The 25,423-nt window shown below is 37.8% G+C and overlaps 1 protein-coding gene across 1 annotated transcript; it reads left to right on the top strand.

Moving 5' to 3' along the window:
* The first annotated feature begins 3,045 nt into the window (after positions 1-3,045).
* Positions 3,046-24,557, top strand: LOC118851425 (prostaglandin-E(2) 9-reductase-like). Its single transcript, XM_036760872.1, has 9 exons — positions 3,046-3,207; positions 8,731-8,898; positions 11,082-11,198; positions 15,910-15,987; positions 16,933-17,055; positions 17,713-17,822; positions 18,225-18,390; positions 20,899-20,981; positions 23,539-24,557. Exons 1-9 carry the CDS (start codon positions 3,121-3,123, stop codon positions 23,579-23,581), a joined length of 975 nt encoding a protein of 324 aa, XP_036616767.1. The 5' UTR covers positions 3,046-3,120; the 3' UTR covers positions 23,582-24,557.
* The last annotated feature ends 866 nt before the right edge of the window (positions 24,558-25,423 follow it).

The following is a 25,423-nucleotide window of genomic DNA, read 5'->3' as shown; positions in this document are numbered from 1 at the left end:
GTATAGAAAAAGTCTGATATCTGCAGTGTTCTATATCTTTAACCCCTACTTCTGCAAAGAAAAGAGGAAACTATCTTGTCATGACTCTTCTTTGGGACCAAGTGTGGTCATTATAATTTTGTTTACCTTCAGGTATTCTTGTTTTTCCATTTATACCCTGTATAGGTTATCTCCCCAGTCAACGAGCATCTACTGTTTTCCAGTTTATTGCTATTACAAAAAGTGCCACTATACCTATTTTGGCATATATAAAGCCTTTCTTTCTGTGACTGACTCCTTTGAGAGGCGGTGGTATACGCATAGCAATGGGAATTGATGGCAACTATCTGGTTTTTTTTTTTAAATCATTCCAAATTGCTTTACAGAAGGGTTGGACCAATTTGTAGCCCTAAATACTATGCATTAGTATAACCCTTTTACCGCCACCCGCACAACATCGATTCTTCCAATTTTTTGTCATCTGTGCCAGTTTGCTAGCTGTGCGGGTGAAACCTCAGAGTTTTCATTTTGCTTATTATTCATGATTTGGATTGTTCTTTCATATCATAGTTTGCAATTCTTCTCTTTGGAAATATTCTTTCCCCATTTACACAGCAGGCATTGGCTTTTGTCTTTGGTTATCTACGTGTCTTGGATATGAAATCCTTATCAGAAATAGTTGCAAAGTTTTTTCCTAGTCACTCCCTTCTTAACCTAATTATCTTAATTTTGTTAATCTAAAAACTATTGAATTTCATGCGATAAAAATTATCTGTGATCTCCTGTATCCCTGGTTGGGGAGCCTGGGATCTGCTTATTTGACTTAATAAAGAAATGAATATTGAAGAATTGCCCAAAGAGGTTGAGTAATTTGGCCTGAGTCACTTGTCTAGTAGTGTCTGAGGCAGCACTTGCATGACTGCTTCACTCCAAACTGGTACTTTACCTGCCATATGCCATGCTGCTTCTTAGCCTTTTTGTAAGCTTTTTGTACTGTAAAAACTTTTTAAAGAGCTTTCTAGGATGGTGAAATTATTAATGTTTATATTTAACTATTGGAAACATACCCCACATAAGATTTTATCATCACAGAAGTAGTTTCACAAAACAATCGGTAATAAATTGTAACGATGCTCCACTGCACATTTCTGAGCTCCAGATTTTCTTCCCCTCCCTCCCGTCTGCCCTTCCCCACAAGACAGCGTGGAATCCAATGTATCTTCTACATATACCTTCACATTAAACTTATTTCCATGATAGTCAAGTTGTAAAGAAGAATTATGACCAATGGAATGAATCATGAGAAAAAAGAAACAAAACCCAAGTATTCTTTTAAAGAACTAGAAAAAATAACAATGAAATTCATCTAGAGCAGGGGTTTGTAACCTTTGTTGGCATCACGAACCCCTTTGGTAATACCTGTGGACCTCTTCTCAAAATAATGTTTTTAAATGAATAAAATAGAATACATAGGATTACAAAAGAAATCAATTATATTCAAGTAAAAATACAATTTTTCCCATCCAAGTTCATAGACTCATTGAAAACTAAGGACATCTTGGGGTCCATGTATTGAGGTTTAGACCTCCTAATCTAAAGTAACAAAGGTCAAGAATCTCAAAAGGGGAGGAAGGAAAGGGGCCTAGCAGTAGCCCATCTCAAACTGTAGGAACAATTTCAAACTAATAGCCATATGGGAAATGCTCCAAATCACTAATAATTAGAGAACTGCAAATTAAAGTACCTTTGAAATTCCATCTATTGAAATTCTACATATTAGAATAACAAAGATAACAAAAAAAGAAAATAATAAATGTTGAAGGGGATGCCTTAGCAGGCTTGAGCCTGAATCTTAAAATTACAAGCATATGCCTATAATTGGTTATATAATTAAGCATACCACCCAAGGGGCAGCTAGGTGGTCCAGTGGATAGAGTCATTTCACTGCCATTTCACCTCTATCTCAACTCTCTGGACAACTCCATCAAGGCCCTATCTCCTGGCAAACCAGGACTTGGGCTGGAGCTCTGCCAGTAAACCACTGCAGTATCTTTCCCAAGAAAACCACAAATGGGGTCACAGAGAGTTAGATATGAAAGAAATCACTCAACACCACCACAGGACCCAAACCAATATCATAGGAATATGCATATTCCAATGCATAATATACATAATCTCAACACAACATTATTTGTGGAATTTTAGTAGCCATTGAACAGCAGACTTTTAAAAAAATACCATTTGTGATATAAATTCTGTAAATCAACCCAATAGAGGAAAGTGCTCATCACAAACTAAATCAATGTAAAAGAAAACAAATTAGAAACTAGATTTTAAAAAATCAGTGGATGTGTTTAAAAAATATGCACCAAACATTATAAAAAGAAAGAAAAATTTCCAAAAGTATTAAGAAATGCTGAGCTGAATTCAGCTCAAAACTCAAAGCATCAAAGGTAAAGGAAAAAATAATTTTCAGTGATAACATTACTATGACTAGAAAAATAGATAAACCCATTTAAAAGCATACATAACAGAAAAAAAAATTAATTCCTTTTTACTGAGGAGATCTTGGCAAGCAAGCCAGACGGAACTATCAGCACACGTGCTTGGAGAACTCTTTCTGCTACAAAGGCAGTTTCACTTTCCTCTGGGGGCATTGCTTCCTTTCAAACTCAGTGTATGTATTGCCTTCCAGGACAAAGGGACAAAAACACTGCACATATCAGTTCACCTACTTTCCTTTCCTCTCCCTTGCCCCTTCCCATCACTCCTCCCTCTTCGTGATCTCTTCCTCTCCACCCTCTTCTTCCCCCCGCTGTGTTTCTCCCCTTCCTCCTCCGTCCTCCCACTCAGACCCCACCATCCTTTAGCAATAACTACCAAAAAAGGGGATGATAACCAAATTTAAGTCAAACAGAGACACTATTTACGCTAACATTTCAGTGCATCTACATTTCTAGGGAAGCTGTAAGGAGGTGATTCGTGACTTGCTGTTCCCTCCACCCCAAGCCACGCCCTCTGAGCTTGGTTGGGCAATAGAGTATAAATATAAATAGCCAATGCTCCAGTTAATTAGTCTTTGCCACGGTGTGGGAGTTTTCTGACTGCGCAGAACTGACCTGACCTGTGAGGTGAAAAGAAATGGCTCTTTCCAGATCTCACAGGGTGACAATGAACGATGGGAATACCATCCCGGTGCTGGGATTTGGTACTTACGCACCTAGAAGTGTAAGTTTAGAGGGTTGTGGGTGAGGGTGAGTAGTGGAAGGGTAGACGAAGTGTGTTATCCTAATTCCCTTCCCATACCACCCAGTATGGCGCTAGAGACTCTGGGGTAGAAATACACAATTGTGTATCAAATGAAGGATAGTGAATTTCTGTATAAACTTGACACTGTGGTAAATGGATCACATCTCGAACTTCTTTACCACCTGCTTGCGAGTTCTTCCAAGGCTGGGAAAAGAAAGCTAAAGTGAGATCAGCTCTGAGATGGGAGGGAGGAAGGTTTTTCACTAAGCCCCAGAGCTTGAAAAAGTACTTAGAAGTGTATGGGGAGAGGAGATGAGCATCTTGTGGCAGACAGTGTCTGCTATATCTGCCTTTTCCATCTTCGAGACCATAAGAGATGGTATTTAAATGGATGAGCAGAGAGATGTGGGGTTGTGTATTATTATGCATGCTGGATCCTGGAGCCAGATTGTTGAGAGAAAAACAGAGGTCCTGCCCCTGCCTTCTGCTTAGTCGTGTTTGAAAAGAAAAATTCTATTAAAGAATATTTGCCAGATTTAATATCATTTTTAATGATTTTAATTATATTAATTTTTAATATCATATTTTACCTGTGGTTGTCTTAGTCCTTAATGTTGCCGGGTATTCCTTTGATTGAGGCTTGAAGACGAAATGGGAACCACGCTGGAGAGAGGGCCCTTACTCAGGGCAAGGCAAGGAGCTCTATTTACTTTGAGGCCATAAGCACAAGACATTTCCTAATTCCACTTCTAGTCATAAAATTACTGTGAACAGTGCACCATCTTTGAAGTAAATATGTACCATAGGCAAGGATATTATAAGAGGAAACGGTTGTACTCTATAGACATAGAGTACTTATTGAGCCCGTGCACCCGTGTGGATGTTGGAAGATGGATGGATGGATTCCCCTGACTTCCTGGGGGTGAGAAGAAGGGAGTCTGCTTTATTTCAAATTCAGGTGCAAGAAATGCAGGGCCAGCCTGAGGGCACCTGAATATTGGCATAGTCTGAGCATTGGGGAAGAAAAGAGTGCACAGCAAGCAAAGCTGTACTTAGGGAATATTCGTGCTGCTGTGTGAATATAACAGCTAGTAAAGGGCAAAGACAGGTAATAGTGGGGGGAGGGAGGTGCATTTTGCTTAACATATGAGCACAGATGGGAGCCAGCCAAGAGGTTTTCTCCAGCCCCCTCCCTCTCTGCTTGCACATAGTGGTCTCCAGAAAGCAGGCAGTTTATTTCTTCCTTCATTCAGGGTGGCAGGGCTCTTGAAGTAGTTTGGGGTTTGTGGGGAAACAGCCCAGCTGAGGAGAGACCAACAGTCACAGCTCTGAACCCATTCCCTCCCTAGGTGTCACTGTCTCACTGCCAGACATGCTTTGCCTGCCTCTTCCCTTTTCTGGGGTGAAACGAGGACTTTTGGAAAAGGGGGAGCAGGATGGATAAGGGAGTTGTTACTGTTGTAGGGTGCAGCTGTGCACACAAAATTTTGTGATTGGTTGAGGTTACATAGGATGAAGGTCTCGATGTGTTGATTGAGACTGATTGAGTAGCTGGGGAAGAGTACAAGCTCTAGCAGGGCTACCCTAACAAGAAGAAAGAACATGGTATTTGGGGACCTTCAAGCTACAAAGAACAAAATAGAGTCACTTTAATACTTTCTGGTCTGTTAGGTAAGACACTGCCCTTAATTTCACAAAAGCCACAACCTAAAAGAAAAATAAGATACAAACTCAGAAAACTGTAAATATATGTCATATGATAATTGCATTAGAGAATTATAGCACAAAGAATTATGAGAAGTTTGAAGTAGAGACTAGGAACCAAGTGGGGAAAGGGTGAGATGGAATACGGGAAGGCTTTCTGGACAAAATGATACTTAAATTGAGCTTTGTGGTATGGTTTATTTTTAATACTTTTTCTAGTGGCCCTTTTTAATAATGTAACTTCATTGCATTGTAAGTAAAGTAAATATGTATTACATACATATATAATATTTATCATTTTCTGCATCTGTTCTTGATCTTAAGTCATGATGCATTTTTGCAAAGGAGTCATGCACAGCTGAGAAATAGAATACTCATTTCTATTTCCTTTTAATAATCATTGAAAGTCTATCATATCTAATTTATCTAAGATTCTATTCATGTTAATTTTTCATTTTTTTGTTTCATTTAGATAGGGCTCAAGGGGTAAGTTGAAGTTCCTCATTATTATAGTTTTATGGTTTGTTTCTCATTGTAATTCATTTAGTTTTTCCCTTGTTTTTAATAGTTATTCCATTGATTACATGTATATTAAGTATGAAACCAATTATTGTGTTACTTTTCAGTAAAAATGTAGTTTTCTCTATATCTCTTTTAAATTAAGTATTTTTGCTATTGACTTGACTAAAATCATAATTGTTACCTTGGCTATTTTGTGTTCAGCTGAGTCATAATAGATTTTGTCTCAACCCCTTATTTTAACTCTTTGTTGAGTCTGTTTCAAGGATGATTCTTGTAAACAATATATTGTTGGATTTTTGTTTTCCAAATCCATTCCAACTTCTATCTTATGGATGCATTCATCCCATTCACATTCACTTTATTTTCTCATTTTGACTTTTCTTTTGACCCCGTTTTAAGAATTTTTCAGTTTTTTCCTTTTAGGTGATTCTAAAATTTTAATTTAACACAGTACATATATAAAACTTAGTCATGCCATGTTTCTTTGATGGCATGTACGAAATAAACCACAAGCCATTCTTCTTTTAACATTACTGATTGTAACAAAGCTTTAGACAAGCATGATATTAACCAAATAACAAAATATCCTCACAAGCCCTTGACCTAATTGTCTCCATACCATTTCCAAGAAAAAAAAAACCTAACTTAACACTAGTCCCAGTCCTAGAGTAATCTAAGATGTTCCATAATCAATTATTTTAATAGATTTAAGAATTGGTTATCTAATGTATTTATGTATGTGCTGGAGTTGGCTGTTAATTCCTTAATGAAATATTGTCCTCCTAGTGAGGAAATTAATATTGAGCCATGTTTCTTAAACATGGCAATTGGCCAAAGTTCCAATTTTGAATTTGTAAAAATGATCAGGGTATAAGGATTAGAAAATTGTGCCAAGGTGACTTTTGTAGGAGAATGGAAAGAAAGCTGGTTCCTACAAGAAGGCAAGAAGAAGATGCTGGAGATGGCTGGAACAAATACCAAGGACTAGAAGACTTCACTGATGTTCCCTGCCAGACAGCTTATGGGAAGAGACTTTTGAATCTTAAAGGGACAATTGCATTATCGTTTTCTTTTGGGTCTCTGTATCTGTATTTACAAAGGGGACTGCCCCCTTTGATTTTTCAATGCGTCAATCAATCCTTCCCATATTTAAGGGGGTGATGATTAAGGGAAAAAATTCAGATGAGAAAGAGAGTAAGGGAATATTAAAAATGTGGAAACAAAAATTTGAATAAAAGAAGAGGGGGAAATTGTAAGAAATGGGAGGAGGAGTTTTGTTTCCACAGAACTAAAAGTGTGCTTCCCTGCCCTCCCCCACCCCAGCTTTAGCAGAGACCAGGCCTCAAGGTCGGTCAGGTGAGAGGTCAGAGGCTTGTACGCATGTGCATACTTTTTGAGAAGGCAGTCTGGGGAATTAGAGAGGCCAAACCCACTTGAACCTGTTCAAGCTTATCTAGGGTCTGGTCTTGGTCAAGAATCCAGGCCTACTGATTTGCGTAATTTGCATATGTTAAAGAGGGAAAGTAGGGGAAGTAAAAGAATATAGTTTAATCCTAAACTAAGACAAGGAAAATCTAATTAACTTCACTTTTGCTTCTGTATCCTTATTATCCTATTTATATAAAATATAACCTAGGAAAACTATGTAAAAAACAAAGATTGTAAACTAACCATGACTCTAGCAGGAGTGGAGGGAATGGTTACCCCTGCTCCTGCACTACTGTATCAGTGTGAGTGTTCCCGCGAGCACTACACCTGCTCTCCCGGGGAGCGTAATAAAATGCCTTCCTCTGCAAAAAATAAAAATAAAATAAAATAAAATAAAATTTTAATTTAAATGTGTCACGGATAGCAGAAGTCAAGTTAATTTTCTTTTTTTTCCAATCCATGATTGGTAGTGATTCTCTTAAGTTTATGTTGTTTCAGTTTTTTCCCCTAATAAATGAAAACTCTTCTCCCAAAGTTTTTATCATTAAAAGCTTTTCTCTTCCTTTAGGTCTTACTTTCTTTGCAATGTGAATTAATATTGCTCAGTTTTGTGGCATAGTACTCTGCTGTCTTGCAGTAGCCTGGAACTCAATATACTTAAAACAAAACATTCTATTAAACTGTGGGCTGTGGGAGGAGGAAAGGCATGGGATGTAGCTGCAGATCCTAAAACTGAAATCTAAAGACAAAACTCCAAGGCAGGGGTGGGGAACCTGGGGCCTCCAGGCCACATATGGCTTCCTAGGTTCTTGGGTGTGACCTTTTGACTTAGTCCAATTTTAAACAACAAATTCTTTTATTAAGGGGATTTGTTCTGGGAAGTTTGGATTCAGTCAAAGGCCTTACTTGAGGACCTCGAGTGCCACATGTGGCCTTGAGACTGCAGGTTCCCCACGCCTGGTCTCAGCCAAAGAATTCAGCTGACCTGGGCAGATGTGTATCTGGGAAAATGTCTAATTCTCTCTATTGCTCAATAGTCGCATACTTCTTAAAACAGCCAAGTCGAAAAATAAGCATCAGGATCTAAAGAAAACGAATGACTAAATGTAGCTGTTCATGCAAGAACATGAGTAATACTTGACCAAGAAAAAGACAAGCAAGAGAGAAAGTGGAGCTTTAGAGATAGAGGAGAGGTATTAGAAACACGCTTGGCACAGAGATTTAGGTGTCAAGGACAATTTATTATTGAGGAATCCAAAGGAGTTGGGCTATGTTACTGGCCAGGAGCAGGCTTTGCTCTTCTTTAGGAAGAGGAAGCAATGAATACAAAAGTGAGAGCAGCTTTATAGTGTTAGACTGATGCTGCATCGGCCCAGTACTTCCTTTCAGAGAATGGATTGGTCTGCTCCCTTCTGGGTTATACTCATCCTGGTACACCTTCTTGTATGCTCCCCCTTGATATGTATTAGCATGTACTCCCTCCTTCTTCATAGGTCCCATGTTCAAAAATGGCTGAAAAGTCCTCCCTGAGGGTGTGTAAAGTAATATTCAACTAGCCAATAAAGCATGCTAGTAGCCATTTGACCCAGTTCTCTCTTCAACCCTGACTGTTTTCTGGCTGATTTAAACTAGCTTTATTCTGATTGTCTGGGTCCACCTGCCTCAGTTAATTTTTACTCCCTTGACCACTCAAGACTGACAATTAATTATTGTGTGGAAACTTAACTTTTGTTCATCTCTCACAGTGGGAAGGAGAAACAATAATTAAAGGACCATGTTTAGGGAAGGAGGTCCAGTGGGCTAAGGTGTCTTTATCTAGGTTGAAATTCTCTCCCTTTGAATTCCTAGGTTCCCAAAAGTGAACATGGGGTGGCCACAAAGTTGGCTATCGAAGTGGGCTTCCGCCATATTGATGGGGCTTTTGCATATCAAAATGAAAAAGAAGTTGGGCAGGCAATCCAAGCAAAGATTGCAGATGGGACAGTGACCAGAGAGGACATATTCTACACGGGAAAGGTATATAAAAAAATGATTGAGTTTTGTGGGATTTTTTTTTTCATGGTTAAAAAATGTGATGAAATATAAACATTATCCTAAGTGGAACAAAAAAGAGTCCTCCCAACCAAGGCAATCTACAAAACAAAAGTGAATTATGCTGCATAAGAGAAAAGATGAAGGCTAGCTAGTGTTGATCAGAAATAATGGAATTTAACTCTCAGTCATTTAATTTTAAAGGTAGAGTGGCCACTCAGTTAATAAGCAACTACTTGTACAGGGATATTCATTAAAGAAGAGACACAGTCTTTGTTCTTCAGAAGCATACATTTAAACCAGTTTTAAGCTAGTATAAAATAGCTGGAAATTTAATTTTCCCAAATAGATAATTAAGAAATCACTTCAGGAACAACGAGAAAAATGAGCACCTCCAGGACAAAGTATTCAGGTGGTGTAGTGACCATATTTTCTGAATGAGCAGCTGTGAGATTATTCCTTATTATGACATACCCAATGTAATTTTTTGGTATTCAGTGGACTTAATATTTTGAACTGACAGTTTCATAACAGTGGTAGCAGTTTAAATTTAGTCTTGAAGACTAAAGTTTAAGTTATTCCTACTTTCAGTCAGGATGTAAGTTCCTTGACTAAACTGTGAGAAGACTGTATGGGATGATCACTTAGCAGATTTTATTTTTAACTAACAGATCAAAAGTGGAGTTAATGTGAAGGAAAATAATATTCTTATTTTGGAATTTAGTGTTTGACAGACTTGTATTTTTTTTAAATTAGAAATAAATTGTCTACCAGGAAGTTAAATTCCATATTTAGTGCAAAGGATACAAATCAGAAATATGTAGTCAATTATCGGTCATTCTTTAAAAGCAGCTTATCATTGGGAAAACATAGAACAATGCCTTAAAGACAAGACAAAATTAGTCTGGAATTTCTTTTTAAGGAAGTTTACATGAGCTTAACTGCTTCTGAACAGCAGCAATATGCATTTAAATTTGGTAGAAATTCAGTGGCATACTATTATGTAATTAAAAAGTCTCATGGACTTAATTTAAAGGTTTTCTCATAGTCTTGTCTCGCTATCCATATTTAACTGGATTTAGACAAGAAAAGGATTAAAATACACTTTAACAATTTTTTTCTAGCTCATTCTTATCCTTTTCCTTTGGTCCCCAATGGTGGCTGATTTCTAGCACTTCGACCTTGAAACTTAAAGAAGATGTTGGTCATTACATTAAGTTGTTGGGGACAGCAAACCCCTTGTTCCAATTAAATCAATTTTATTAAAGGTTTCTAAAATGAAAAAGAGAGAAAAGTAAATCATAAGGGACTAAAGTAACAGCAATGTTGCTTACCATATCCTAAAACCTCCTCCCAAACTACAGGCATAGAAAGTTGCAAGTCTGGCCTGTTGTCTGTTGTGTGCTACTAAATCATCTTTGTGTTCAATCTTAGGAAACAATGTAGTTTCACTATTAGGCACTTACCCAATAGATAAGGTGAAGGTGAAGCTGTCATATCTCAGTGCCTACTTCCCTATCATCTCTTTTGACATTTGATTCTGTAGCTACAGCTTCCTTGCATAGATGGAAGAAAATCTTGATAGGTTACCAAAACACAGTTTCATGTGTATTCAAAATTCTGAAATTAACCTGAGTTGGGAGGATACCTCATTGTTCACTAGGTCAGGTAGGTTTTGCCCAGGGAAAGCACCCCACTCCATGACTATTTCTTCTTCTTCTTGCCTTTCTAGCTCTAGGCTTGTCTAGTACTTCTTTTAAAACCCCCTGATTCAGAGATGTGTCCATTCTGGGTGTACATTCACTAGTTCTAACCCTAACCCTCCTTCAACAGGCAGTTCAGGGCACTCACTTTAGTGGGTAAATTTCACTAATTCCCAAAGAGGTCCCTTTCGCTGTTTACAAAGCATGTGACATCTCTTTTGAGCCTCAGAAGAACTCTTGAAGGTTGATAGAAATTATTTTATTAACCCTCATGTTACAAACAAAGAGGCACAGAAAGAATAAGTGACAAGGACAAACTGGGGCTACTTCACAATTTTCCTGTAAATTGGCCACTGTGGGAACTCAGTCTGCTGTCCTGTTATTGCCACAATTTTCTGTCCTGCTTGGAATTGCTTTGATAAAGAACATACACTGTTACTTTGAATATTCCTTTATTCCCTTTAGCTTTGGAATACATGCCACCGCCCAGAATTGGTCAGGCCTGCCCTGGAAGAGACCCTGAAGAACCTCCAGCTTGATTACCTTGACCTTTATATTATCCATTTTCCTACTTCTCTTAAAGTAAGTGCTAGAACCCCCTCTAGGTGTACAAAGACTTTTTGACCACATTTCTCTCTTTTCCGACTTGGTATTTTTCAGCCCTCCTATAAGAAGTGAAAGAATGTTTTGTCTCTATTCAGGTTTTACCTAGAGGACTGCAGATAAATGTTGATAGAATTAGGTGTCAGAGTCCTAATATTTAAAGTAAATGTCTGCAAGTAAACATTTCCAGGGGTATCCTGATTTAGCCTCAAGAGATGAGGCTGGTCATGGTGGTGAATGCCTATGGTCTCCCTGTTGGGGAATTCTCTTGACTTCTTGGGAGAGTCCTAGCAGGCTCCAATGACTGCGTGTCAAAGATAGGAGGAAAAACTTACAGATTTATTAGAGTGCTAAGCAATCTGCTCTTGCTGACAGCAAATTCATATTTCTTTGATTTAGTATAGATTTTGTTTTTGTGACCTTCAGGATGCTTAGAGTACATAGCCACTTAGCAGCATTGTGTAGCAACTTAGGAGAGAAAAAAAGGCATTTCACAGAAAAGGCCTGGGATATCAGTCAAAGGACAAAAAAGGAGTATTTGGAATACAAGTGGTAGGATTTACTGTCAGAATAAAAAAAGATGTTCAACAGCATGCAGTAAGGGGCAGAGAACAAAGTTTTACAATTAGTCTTTGACAATTGTGAGTGCAGTCCTTTTAGAACAAACTTCAGTATGTCTTATCTAAGGACAGGAAGAAACTACAACAGTGAGATAAGTCCATCCTGAAGCTCATATTCTCATTGCATAGAGGTCATGGACTTTCTAATGTTAGACCACCAGGAGGTTTGGTGATCTGTACATTTTTAGTCCATCAGGATGTCACATAATATTTGTGTTGCCTATTTTTTCTCCACACCTGCTCCTGGGGAGGCTAAGGCTAGTGGATTGCTTGAGTTAGAGATTTGTGTAGTGTGTCCATCATTTCCACCAAGGCCGGCACAGATCTGGTGAGCCCCCCAGGTTGCCTCAGGAGGAGAAAACCTGCCTAGGTTAGAAACAGAGTAATATTGTCTAATTAGTTTATGGTGTAGTCTTTTACATGTAGGCCACATACACATTTGGAGTTTATGTTTTCCATAAGTTATAAGGTGTTGATCTAAATCTAATTTCTTCCATACTACTATCCAATTTTTGTTAAGTAGTGAGTACCTATTCCAGTAACTGGGGTCTTCTTTTTGTTGAATAGTAGGGTATTAGATATATTTGCACCAGTATGTTGTATACTTAAACTGTTATACTGTTAAATCTCTCTGTCTTTCTACTTTGATTTGCAGTAAATTTTTAAATTATTATTTTGGGTGTTTGATGTTCTCATCTCTAGTTTTAATTTCTAAAATGGGTCTTTTTTCCAGGGCCAGTCAGGGGCTCTTGCTGTGCTTTCAGGTAATGTGGTTTGCTCTGCTTGGTCTTGGCCCAGGTTCCTTGTGTTCTTGCACTGACCTTCATCTCCTAGAATTTGGCTCCCCATGTTCTCTGAGTTTCAGACAGCTGTGTTTTCAAGGCCATCTATGGCATCTCAGAACAGAGTATTCAGATCCCCTTGGCTTTGGCCTTGGCTGTTTTGACCTAAGCTCAGTGGCAGGTCAGTAGTTCTATCTGTTCCTCCCCAGAGTTTTCAAGGTCTGTATCCTAGGGCATTCTCAGGCAAGTCCTCCATTCTTGCAGAACCTAGACCCAGAGTATTACAGACCACAGATGCCACATCTGTCTGGGCAGCTTTGCTTGGGAGGAAAGAAGAGAGTGTTTTTCTTGTCTCTGGGCTGCTGGATGATTTTTTGTACAGTTCTGGGGTGGAAGATTTCACATACTATTGTTGCTCCTTAATTTCTTCATCATTTATTCAGTGTGATATGAAGTTCAGTTCTGCTAGAGTAGGTACGTGGGAACTGGACTGACTGCTTCTATTACTGGAGGCTTTCTCTTTTAAAAAATTTTATTTATTTCTTTATTTAATTTTTAGTTCATAACATTCAGTTCCACAGGGTTTTGAGCTCCAAATTTTATTCCCCTCCCTCCCCTCATCCCTCCCTTCAAGACGGCATTTAATCTGATACATGTTCTACATATATCTTTGCATTAAACATACTTACACAATGGTCAAGTCATAAAGAAGAACCATGATCAATGGAGTGAGTCATGAGAAAGAAGAAACAAAACCAAAAAAAAGATATAGAAAAAAAAAGTGAGAGCACATAGTTTCCTTCAGTCCTCATTCACACTCCATAGTTCTTTCTCTGGATATAGATAGCTCTTTCCATCATGAGACCTTTGGGGCTGTCTTTGAACCTTGTATTGCTGAGAAGAGCCAAGTCTATCAAAGTTAGTCATCACAGAATCAATATGTCTGTGGTTGTGTATAATGTTTTCCTGGCTCTGCTCCTCTCACTCAGCATCATATCATGTAGTTCTCTCCAGGTTATTATGAATTCCATATCTTCCCCATTTCTTATAGCACAATAATATTCCATTACATTCATATACCACAACTTGTTTAGCCATTCCCCAATTGATGGGCATCCCCTTGATTTCCAATTCTTTGCTACCACAAAAAGAGCTGCTATAAATATTTTGGTACATACGGGTCCCTTTTCCCTTTGTATGATCTCTTTAGGATACAGCCCTAGAAGTGGTATTGCTGGGTCAAAGGGTATGTACATTTTTATAGCCATTTGGGCATAGCTCCCAATTACTCTCCAGAATGGCTAGATCTGTTCTCATCTCCACCAACAGTGTAACAGTGTTCCACTTTTCCCACATCTTCTCCAGAATTTATCATTTTCCTGTTTTGTCATGTTAGCCAATCTGACATGAGAGATACGGTAGCTAAGAGTTGTTTTAATTTTCATTCTCTGATCAATAGGGATTTAGAGCATTTTTTCATATGCCTATAGATATCTTTAATTTCTTCCTCTACAAACTGCCTGTTCCTATCCTTTGATCATTTCTCAATTGGGGAATGACTTGTATTTCTATAACTTTGACTCAGTTCCCTGTATATTTTAGATATGAGGCCTATATCAGAGACACTAGTTGTAAAGATTTTCTCCCAATTTGCTGCTTACCGGCTAATCTTTGTTGCATTGGCTTTGATTATACTAAACTTTTCAATTAAACATAATCAAAATTACCCATTTTGCATTTTGTAATGCTCTCTATCTCTTGTTGGGTCATGAATTCTTCCCTTTCACATAAATCTGACAGGTAAACTATTCTTTGCTCTCCCAAATCAGTTATAGTATCAGCCTTTATTCCTAAATCATGAACCCATTTTGACTTTATTTTGGTATGTGGTGTAAGATATTGGTCTATGCCCAGTTTATGCCATACCATCTTCCAACTTTCCTAGCAGTTTTTGTGAAATAGTGAGTTCTCAGCCCAGAAACTGGACTCTATGGGTTTATCAAAGATTAGATTGCTTTAGTCATTGACTACAGGCTGTCTTCTTTTAATAGTCTTTGAAATTCAAGGGATAGGAGCAGTTAGGTGGCACAGCAGCAGCCCTGGAGTAGGGAGGACCTGAATTCATATATTTGAACCTGATTACACATCTAGCCTCACATACTTACTAGATGTGTGACCTTAGGCACTGAACACCAATTGCCTCCAAAACAGAATGCAAGGGAGGAAAGAAATTTGTGAAATGTCAACAAGTCCAAGTAGCCTAAGAGTCGGGGCGATGGTCCAGTGCTTACATATTAAAAGGGGAACCCCTCTTTGTCTATTGGTTAGTGAGGGGGAAAGAGAAGCTGTGATTATGGGTGTTTAAAGGACATACCCTATGGAAAGAGAGGGCTGGGGAAGAAGGGATACATGGATCATTTATGTGGGGAAAGTGAAGTATAAGAACAAGGGATAAAATGAACAAGAGACTTGAACTCACTAAGGAGGGACAAGAGGGAAGTCAGAGAGGGAAGAGGAATGAATATGTTAGGTAGGAGAGGGGAGAATTTCTTCAAGCACAACAAGCTACAACTATGGAAGGCTGATTAACCAGCAAATAAATAAAAGTGAATTGAAGATTTAGCAATTTGAATCTGGGCCACGGGCAACAAAACAGGAATCACTAAAACTTTCCAGCAGTGAATTGTTTCCTTTTGGTCAACCCAGAGCCTAGCTCTGGGCCTTGCACACCATAGGTGCTTCACAAATGCTTTAGGAGTGAGTGAGTGAATGGATATACATGACTACAGCTGTATAAAAAATTCTAGACTATTCCGGTTAAAGGACACATCTTGTTGTTTTTTTTTTTTTAAGTATCAGTAGACTGCCAAGTTAAAAAGTGTCACATGCACATACAGAACCGTGTGATTAAATTAGGCAGTTCTGCTTGTTTCAGGAAACATGCTTCTTTATTAGATTAATTCAATATTTGTTGAGAAATGTTTTGTGTCACAAATTATCAAAAAAGTTTTAAATACATAATAAAATGAACGGGTTTGATTAGATGATCTCTAAGATTTTTTCCTGGTCCACATCTCTGATCCTCCTGACTTGTATTATAATTATCTATGGACTTGATTTCTACTAGTAGATAAGCTCCTACAAGACAAGAACTATGTCACCATTTCATGTTTTATTTGTGGGGTCTGGCACAGTGCCTTATGCAATGCACACAGCAGGTTGAATTGAATAGAATCACTCATTTGTTTGAATGTCTCGAAAAGACAAATTTCTCTTCTCTAATCACAGCCTGGCAAAGACCTGATGCCAATGGACGAAAATAAAAAATTTATTGGTGACTCTGTGGATTTGCGTGATACTTGGGAGGTAGGTGACTTATGGAAGCAGACACCAAAAAACATGCTGTGGCTTTGAGGTAAAGTTAGCCCTGCCTGGATGTGATTGTGACTGGAGAGGGAGATCCTCAGGTAGTTGGAAGTGAATTTTATGAAATGAAGAGATGCAACGCAGCTTGTCAAATGTAATGTGTGCAGGGCTAGAAACCTAGACTTCTAATTTTAGCTCTGACCCTGATTTGTGGATGTTGAGTGAGTCATCTCAGGTATCATTTGAAGAATGAGGGAAGCTAGACTAAAAGATAGTGAAGTCTCTTGATTTACTCTATTATTCTATATTAATATAAAAGGTATGTGTGGATTAAATGAGGATAGACAGGCTAATCAGAAAATCCAAGGAATTATGTACTTTAAATATTGTTGAAGGAGCCTCTGTTGGTGACAATGGGATCTTGGGCACCCTGAGGTGAGTTATAGAATGGGGAGGACAAGAGGAGAGTTACACTGCCAGGATTTTTCTGAACTCCAAGAAATTTAAACATCTTGTCAGATTCAGATCAAGTGGAAAGAAAGCAGGACAAATTGAATGGGAATGGCAGGGGTGAAAGTAACTGGTATGCTAAGAAATATTGAAAAGTAAAGACAAGAAAAAGTAGATAGAAAGTGGGGTTTTTTCTGGTGGTTGTTACTCTTTTTCTTTCTTGGTAGTGTAGATTTTGTCACCCATTTCACAGAATGAAAGACTAATTTGATATTTCTGAGTATTTGGCTCTGGCTCCTATGATTATAAATTCCATTTACTGAAATAATTACTTAAAAATTATTAAATTACTTAAAAAAATTATTAAAAATAATAATTTTTTCAAATTAAAGGATAGCAAGTGAAAAGACCAAGGCTAGGTGATGAATGGGGGAAGGATTCTACTTGACATGTCCTCCAAGGTTCCATAGGGGTTCACAATCTCTCTCTATTCAGGCCATGGAAAAATGTAAGGATGCAGGACTTGTGAAGTCTATTGGAGTGTCCAACTTCAACCGCAGGCAATTGGAGATGATCCTGAATAAAACTGGGCTTAAATATAAACCTGTCTGCAACCAGGTAAAACAATTCTTTTTCTAGTGCAGTTTCTTTCCTATCCTTCCCCTCCCTGACAAATGAATGGAAGAACCTTAGCTCCCTGCATTTATCTTCATCAGGGTCCTAGATCTCATTTTTTGTTCTTCAAACTTATTCTTTCTACAAACATTTTCTTAGTTTTTAATAAATAAAACTTATTTCTTTGGTCCTTTAAACCATAAAATTTTTCAAACATACAAGGTTTTATCCTATATAATCCACAAGGTCATTTGAGTCTATTTTTACTAAACAGTTGATTTTCTATTTACAATTACTCAGATAATTAATACCTGAAAGCTCTGTTTCTTCATTTAAATGTTTTTATTAAACCAAAGTTCTTTTAGTAATTCTTTCAGACATTAACCTATTCATCAATGGCAGTAGCTGAATCTTATATCTTTTATTAATTGATTTTAGACTTTTCTTTAATTCAAAAATACTTTTTCTGCCGCTTTTAGCACTAATGGCTCTATGTGAAAAGGGCCTTAAATAGACATATATTATACTAATGTTCTGTGATTTGGGGTGTAGCTAGTTAATTCTCAATTCCTTTAATTATTAAAATACTTACTATTGTTCTTTTTGGCCTCATGCATCTGATTTTTATTAGCTAAAATCTCAGTATTTATTGTGCTGCAGGTGGAATGCCATCCTTACCTGAACCAGAGCAAATTGTTGGAGTTCTGCAAGTCAAAGGATATCATATTGGTAGCATACAGTGCTTTGGGATCCCACAGAGAGCCTCCAATGTGAGAAAGGGGGACTGTAATGGATTTCTTAGTCACTAATAAAGTTGACTACCCAAATTTGTGTATACTTAGAAATTATGCAACACTGAGCAATGGAAACAGCATTGATTATAGGATTATAATTAGCTGGATTTGACTCCCATTTGACTTCTGGCACTTTGTTAGTTGCATGATCTTGAAGAAATAATTTAACCTTTCTAAGCCTTATTTTGTTATATGTAAAGACAAGATGATAACTTTTGCCCTGCCCATCTCATGGTATTATTACAAGGTTCAAATGAGATGTCTATGGAAATGCTTTGAAAAATGTAAAAAGCTAAAGGATGATAACTATCTACATGGCATTGAACTCTGCCCCATTTCACTGACCACAGATTTCAAAATGTTTGTTTTCCCTTGCAGGGTAGATCAACAGTCTCCCATTGTCTTAGAAGACCCAGTCCTGGGAGCCATTGCCAAGAAGCACAATCGGAGCCCAGCCCAGGTTGCTCTCCGATACCAAATTCAGCGAGGGGTGGTAGTCTTGGCAAAGAGCTTCACTGAAAAGCGCATAAAGGAGAACTTTCAGGTAAAGAAGCATGGGCAGAATTGGTTTAAGCAGATGCACAAACACTGGTTTTAATGAATGGAATATTGGAGAAAATGATGAAAAATAAAGAAGACTGAAAGCTGGTCATTAGGAAGGTGATTCCTGAAGAGTCTAGTGGACCTCACTGATTCAGTTTGGTGGAAAGAAGTGTGAATTTACCCACATTCTCTGCTATTTTCAAAAGATCTCCAAGAAAATACTTGTTCACTTCAGTTTTCTGAGGAGATAGTATGTGTAATGTTTATGTAATATGCACTTTGGAATGACTGCTTTGTATTTATTCACATTATATCATACACATATATAATATAAAAAGAATAAATAAATAGCAGTTAAATACATAGTAGTTTGGGAGGCAGAGCATTAGCAGTTCAGGACATCAGGGAGGACTTCATATAGAAGCTAGTACTTGAGTTATACCAAAGGAAGAAAGGGATTCTGTGAGGTAGAGTTTAAGAGAGAATGCATTTCAGGCATAGGGGATAGGCAGTGCAAAGGAAAGAAGACAAGAGGTGCAGTGCTGTGTGTGAGGAACCAAGAGAAAGATAGGTTGGGGCCAATTTGTGGAGGAGTTTATATTTTATCCCCAAGACAACAAGGATTTTATTGAATAAGGGAATGACACAGTGAGATCTGACCTTAAGGTTAATGACTTTGTCTGCAGTGAGGAAAATGGACTAAACTGGGGAGTGACTTGAAGGAGAATGACCAATAATGCAGGTGAGAAGTGATGATGGTAGCCATCTGACCAAACAGGAAGTGATGGGATGTAAGAAATGTTGATGCAGAAACACTGAGATTTGGCAACTAACTATATTTGTGGAGTGAAATAAAGTGAGGATTTGAGGATAACACCAAGATCATGAACCTGTGAGACTAGGAAACTTGTGGTTCTTTTTACAGATATTGGGAAGTTTGGAATCAGTGTTGCTTTGGGGGAAATGATAATGACTTCTGTTTTGCACATATTAAATTTGAGATGTCTCAGACATTTAGTTTGAAATATCTTCTTGGGAGATCTGATAACAACAAACTCTGTCTCTCTTTCCCACTCCTCCTATCATTCTCCTCACCCCTCTGGCTGCCTGAGAGGGCAGACATTAAATCCAAAACTTCTTTGTACTTTAAAATTGTTTACTTTTCTGTTTTAATCAGCTGAAGCACAATGGATTCTGCTCCAGCCCCTTCCCTTTACTCTGTGTGAGTGTGTGAGCGTGTGTGTGTGTGTGTGTCTGTGTGTGTGTGGGGGGGTGTATGTGTGTGTTTGTGTGTCTCCTTCAAATGTATTTCCTGTAAACAACATATTGTAGGACTCTGGATTTTAATCCACTCTGCTGTCTGCTTCCTTTTTATGGGTGAGTGTCACCCATTCACATTTACAGTTGTGATTACTGTGTTTTACTTTCATCCTATTTTTCTCCTGTTCATCCTTCTCATTCTTTTCATATTGTCCCTCCTCATCGGTGTTTTGCTTCTGACCACCATTTTCCTCAATCTGTTCTCTATCTTCTGCCTTCTACCAGGTCTCGTCCTTCTCTCATTCTCCTCCCCTTCTACTTCTAAATATGGTAAAATGGATTTCTATATCCAACTGAGTGTGTATGTTATTCCCTCTGTAATCCTCTTTCATGCAAGATAATTTACCCCATTCTACCTCTCTTCCCTCTTCTCCCTTGTTTCCATGCCTTATGTTTGTTTTTTTAAATGATATCTCATAAAAATCAACTTATTCCTGAACCCTCTCTCTATATATTCCCTTCTAACTGTACTAATAGTAATACAGGTCTTAAAAATTACAAGCATCACCTTCCCATGTAGGGATGTAAACAGTTTAACTTTATTGAATCCCTTATGTTTTTTTATTACATCCTCTTTGCCTTTTTATGCTTCTCTTCAGTCTTATAGATGAAAGTCACATTTTTCTGTTCAGCAATGGTCTTTTTATCAGGAATGCTTGAAAGTCTTCTATTTCATTAAATATCCCTGTTTCCCCTTGAGGATAATATATTCAGTTTTGCTAGGTAGGTGATTCTTGGTTGTGATCCTACGTCCTTTGCCTTCTGGAATATCATATTCCCAGCCCTTTAATCCTTTAATGTAGGAGCTGCTTGAAGTATTGAGTTTGACATTAATATTCCCGGTAGCTTTCTTTTGGAAATCTCTTTCCAAAGTCAATTGGTGGATTCTTTAAATGTCTATTTTACCTTCTGGTTCTAGGATATTAGGGCAGTTTTCCTTGATACTTTCTTGAAAGTTGATGTCCATGATCTCTCTCTCTCTCTCTCTTTTTTTTCTATCATAATTTCAATTGTTTTCAATTATCTCCCTTGGATCTATTTTCCAGGTCAGTTGTTTTTCCAACACCAGAACAGAGTTACAGTAGTCTAAGTGGAGAGTGTGACTGATTCAGTCAATTGAGTTGCCTATTGTGTTCTGAGGTGCTATAAGCAGATAGTACTTATTATAATGTCCTCTCTTTCTTGGCAGGTGTTTGACTTCCAATTGACTCCAGAAGACATGAAAGTCATTGATGGCCTTAACAAAAACCTTCGTTACCTGTCCCCTAAGAAGTGAGTTTTTGCCTTTAGCATCTTTCTATCTTAGAGGTCTGTGACTGCAGGGACATGGGGGAGCACTTTAAGGGAAGGAGTCTTTTTTGAAGTCCTTCACAGAGAAGTTATAAAATTACAAAGTATAATGTTTTACAATGGTCATCAAATCTCCTCTCCTTTTTCTCTGAAGTAGCACTCTGGTCCTCTCCTGTGCACTCATTCTGGGTGAGGTGTTGTGTAGTCAGAGCTAATATAATAAAAGTGACAATTCTACCTAAATTAATTTACTTATTCACTGCCATACCAATCAAACTATCAAAAAATTATTTTATTTTGCTAGAAAACATAACAGAATTCCTCTGGAAGAACAAAAGATCAAGTATATAAAGGGAATTAATGAAAAGAAATGCAAGGGAAGGTGGCTTAGCTGTACCAGATATAAAACTCTATCATAGAGCAGCAACCATCAAAAGTATTTGGTACTGGCTAAGAAATAGAGTGGTAGGTCAGTGGAATAGGTTAGGTACAGAAGACATAGTAGTCAATGACTATAGTAACCTACTGTTTGGTAAACCCAAAGATTCCAGGTTTGGGGATAGGAACTCGCTATTTGTATACTGAGGTAAGGTCAACATGGGTGCATGATTTAGACATAAAGAGTGATACCATAAGGAATTTAGGACAGCAAAGAATAGTATACCTGTCAGATCTATGGAGAAGGGAAGAATTTATGGCCAAACAAGAGATACTGAACATTATGAAGTGCAAAATTGATCACTTTGGTTACATTAAAAAGTTTTTTTTTCAGAAAGCCAATGCAGCTAAGTTTAGAAAGCAGGCAGAAAGCTGGGAAATAATTTTTGCAGCCAGTTTCTCTGATAAAGGCCTCATTTCTGAAATATATACAGAACTGATTCAAATTGATAAGAATACAAGCCATTCCCTGAGTGATAAATGGTCAAAGGACATGAACAGGCAGTTTTTAGATGAAGAAATTAAAGCTATCTATATTCACATAAAATGCTCTAAATCAGGGCTTCTTAAACTTGGCGTTGGGACCCATGGTTTAAGAAGCATTCCTCTAAATCACTGTTGATTAGTGAAATGCCGATTAAAACAACTCTGAGGTACCATGTCACAACTATGAGAAAAAAGGAAAATATAAGTGGTGGAGAAAATGTGGGAAAATTAGAATTGCATTCATTGTTGGTAGAGTCGTGAATTGATCAAACCATCCTGGAGAGCAATTTGGAACTATGGCCAAAGGGTTATAAAACTGTGCATACCTTTTGATTCAGCAATACCATTACTAGATCTGCATCCCAAAAAGATCATCAATAAGGGAAAAAAATCTCTGTGTATGAAAATATTTATGGTGCCTTCCTTCTTTCAATTATTTTCTGAATAAAATTATTTGTTTGCATATGGCCACCAACATTAGATTGTGTGCTCTTCAAGAACAGAGATTGTCTTTTGCTTTTCTTTGCATCTTTGTTGCTTAGCACAGTGCTTCACATGTGGTAGGCATAGTCAATGGTTATTGACTGACTAACTTGCTGCATAGTGGAATATTTACTATGGTATTGATTGCCCTTGGAATATCTCCTCCTTCTGATGCTATACAAACAATCAGAATTTAATGGAGTTCATACTAGAGCCTGGCCACAGTGCACCACAATACTTTTCTTACTCTAAATTTCCTCCATGCTTTGGGAGCAAAGCCCATTTTATTAATTGATGTGGATAAAGGTACGCCATAGTGTAGGGATTTAGGGTGATGATTATCATGGGAAAATCACTGAATTTCAAGTCTTACATTTTAGCTTCGATTCCTCTTTTTGCCACTTCCTACCAGTTTGACTTCAGGTCAAACTTCTCCTCTGTTGGCTTCAGTTTCCTAAATCAGAGCCCTCCAAATACCCCTTTTTATATGGCCCTTCTTAATGATAATAGTAGACATTTACATAGTGATTCATGGTTGCAATGTCCTTTCTACCCATAGTCTCAAGTGAATCTTGCAGAAACCCTGTAGAACAAGTAGTCCAAAAAATATTATTCTCCATTTTAAAGATGAGGAAATTGAGCTTCTGAGACATTAGGATAATTTGCCCATAGTCATATAGCCAGTAATTGAGAGAGCCAGCACTTCGATCCAACTTTTCTGGTTCCAGAACCAGGATCTATTATGTTTACTGATTCAATTATGTACTGACTGAGTCATGTTTGACTCTTTGTGATCCCATTTGGGGTTTTCTTGGCAAAGATACTGGAGTGATTTGCCATTTCTTTCTCTGGCTGTATTATACCACCCATTTATTTGCCTTGTGTCTCAGAAATGCTTTCTTGTTTAAGGAAACTGAACAGAGACTGCTTGAACCCAAGGCAAGATGCATCTACAGCTAAGTCCTCACTCAGTGTTTAGATGCATGGGCCAAAGAAAGCAAACCACTAGAAAGATTGCATTTCTTAATCTGGATATTTGAGGTTTTGGGGGGAGGTAGGTTGTTGGGGTTGGTGTGTTGGAGAGATTTCTTTAATGCGTAAGACTTGTACATGTATGTTTCTCCCTTTTTAGTTTACAGGAACATCCCAACTATCCTTTTAATGATGAATATTAATGAAGTTCTGACTCAGAAGATTTGTGGTCCTGAGGCATTGCAATTCTCTCAAAGGAATAGCTGACATTCTGTTGATGTTTATGGAAATTAAATCCCGTGTTATGGTTAAGCCATGTACCATAGCTAATCCTACACCAAAGCATAGGTTTAAAATAATTGTTCTGTCATAAGCCCTGCCTTTCCTGCCCCCAATAAGACAGACACAATGGTACACCTTTATGTAGCATTTCAAAGTTTACCAGGTACTTTTCATCCAGTAGTGCAAGTGTTATCCACTTTTTTCCAGGAAAGGTAACCTTAACTGTGAGAGGTTATATCAGAGCTAGTATCTAGTTCACAATCTTCCTCTTTTTTCAGATCTCACCTTTATTCTAAGTACTTCAACACATATGTTGATATCCCCTCCAGTATCCTAACTACTCCATTCCTGAATTTCCCCAACTCTCATGGACAATTTCTTTACTTCACCATCTATATAGTAGTGTAGGTCTCTGTCCTAGGAATGGCAGTGCTCTTCAGTTCTCTACGATTGAATCCCAGCTACTTTCACATCCAGCATGAATGCAGTAATTTGTGTAACTCTGGGGTGGAGAAGAAAGCCAGTCACATAAATACACACACACGTGCACATGCACACACACACACATGATCAGAAATCAATCATTAGAAATTAAGAAAACAATCACATTCTGTGATTAAGCACAAATAATGAATAGGTTATAGTTCATATGAAACCTGGAAGAACACCAGCCCCTGTAAGCCCTGAGGCTGACAAATATCCATATCTGAGGTAACCCATAAGGCAAAAATAAATCTTTAAATCTGGGATCTGTCTGTAGTAAAGAAGATATAACTTTAATAGTGGTTATTCCAGGTGCTTTAATGATTTTAATAATTAATGGCTAAACAATCTATCAAATAAAAATCTATCATATTAAATCTACCAAATAAAAAGCATTCTTTAGTGTAGAGCCTATATCAATTGCATACCATCTTGGGGAAGGGGCAGGGGAGGGAAGTGGAGAAAAATTAAAATTTATGAAAGTGAATGTTGAAAACTAAAAATAAATAAATTTATTTAAAAATTATTTTCAAAAAATCGTTCTTCATAAAATAAACTTGTAAGTCTAACAATAATATAACCAGTATTTTGGATTTTTAAACTTATTTTTAGTTAAATATCATCAATTTGGTCTAGTGAATTTATGAATCTTCTTGAATAAAAAACCACTTCACCTCCTATGAATTTGGCATTTTACACCGAAGAGTGATATAGACTAATTACACTTTTAATTCTTATTCATGCAGTTTCTAAGTATATCACCTTAATGCCAAATATCAACTGTTTCTTTCATTAAGGTATAATCCACCTATAGAGGGTGAAACATTAAATGGATCACATTATAATTTAGTTTGGATGTACAATCACAATTGTCAGTTTCCCAAAGACTAATACTTGTGTAGCCAGAATGGACTTTGTTTTCTTTGAATGACTCAGCTCGCCTCGTTGAGCTTCCCTGGACACTGGGGCTTGCTCTTCCGGGTCAGGACCAGAGCTTCCTGTGGGATGAGTCGTGGCACTGGCTGAGGGGAGGTGTGTTAACGTGGTCTATGCTGGGGGAGGGGCCAAGTCAAGAACCAATCGGCCCTGGTCATTCAGGCGGCGCTTGATGATGTCAAAAACTCTATAAGAGGGGAGAGGACAGCTTGAAGATCCTCCTTTCCTTTTCCGGTTGGAGCCAGAGACACCTACAGCCGAAGCTGAGCTGCCGGTAGCAGAGCTGACTAGAGGCTAGTGGGTAATCTTCTTACCGTAGACGGGAAGCATGTATACGATTTTGC

Source organism: Trichosurus vulpecula, chromosome 5, assembly GCF_011100635.1.
Source record: "Trichosurus vulpecula isolate mTriVul1 chromosome 5, mTriVul1.pri, whole genome shotgun sequence".
NCBI lineage: Eukaryota > Metazoa > Chordata > Mammalia > Diprotodontia > Phalangeridae > Trichosurus > Trichosurus vulpecula.
This window is presented reverse-complemented; position numbering and strand designations above follow the sequence as displayed.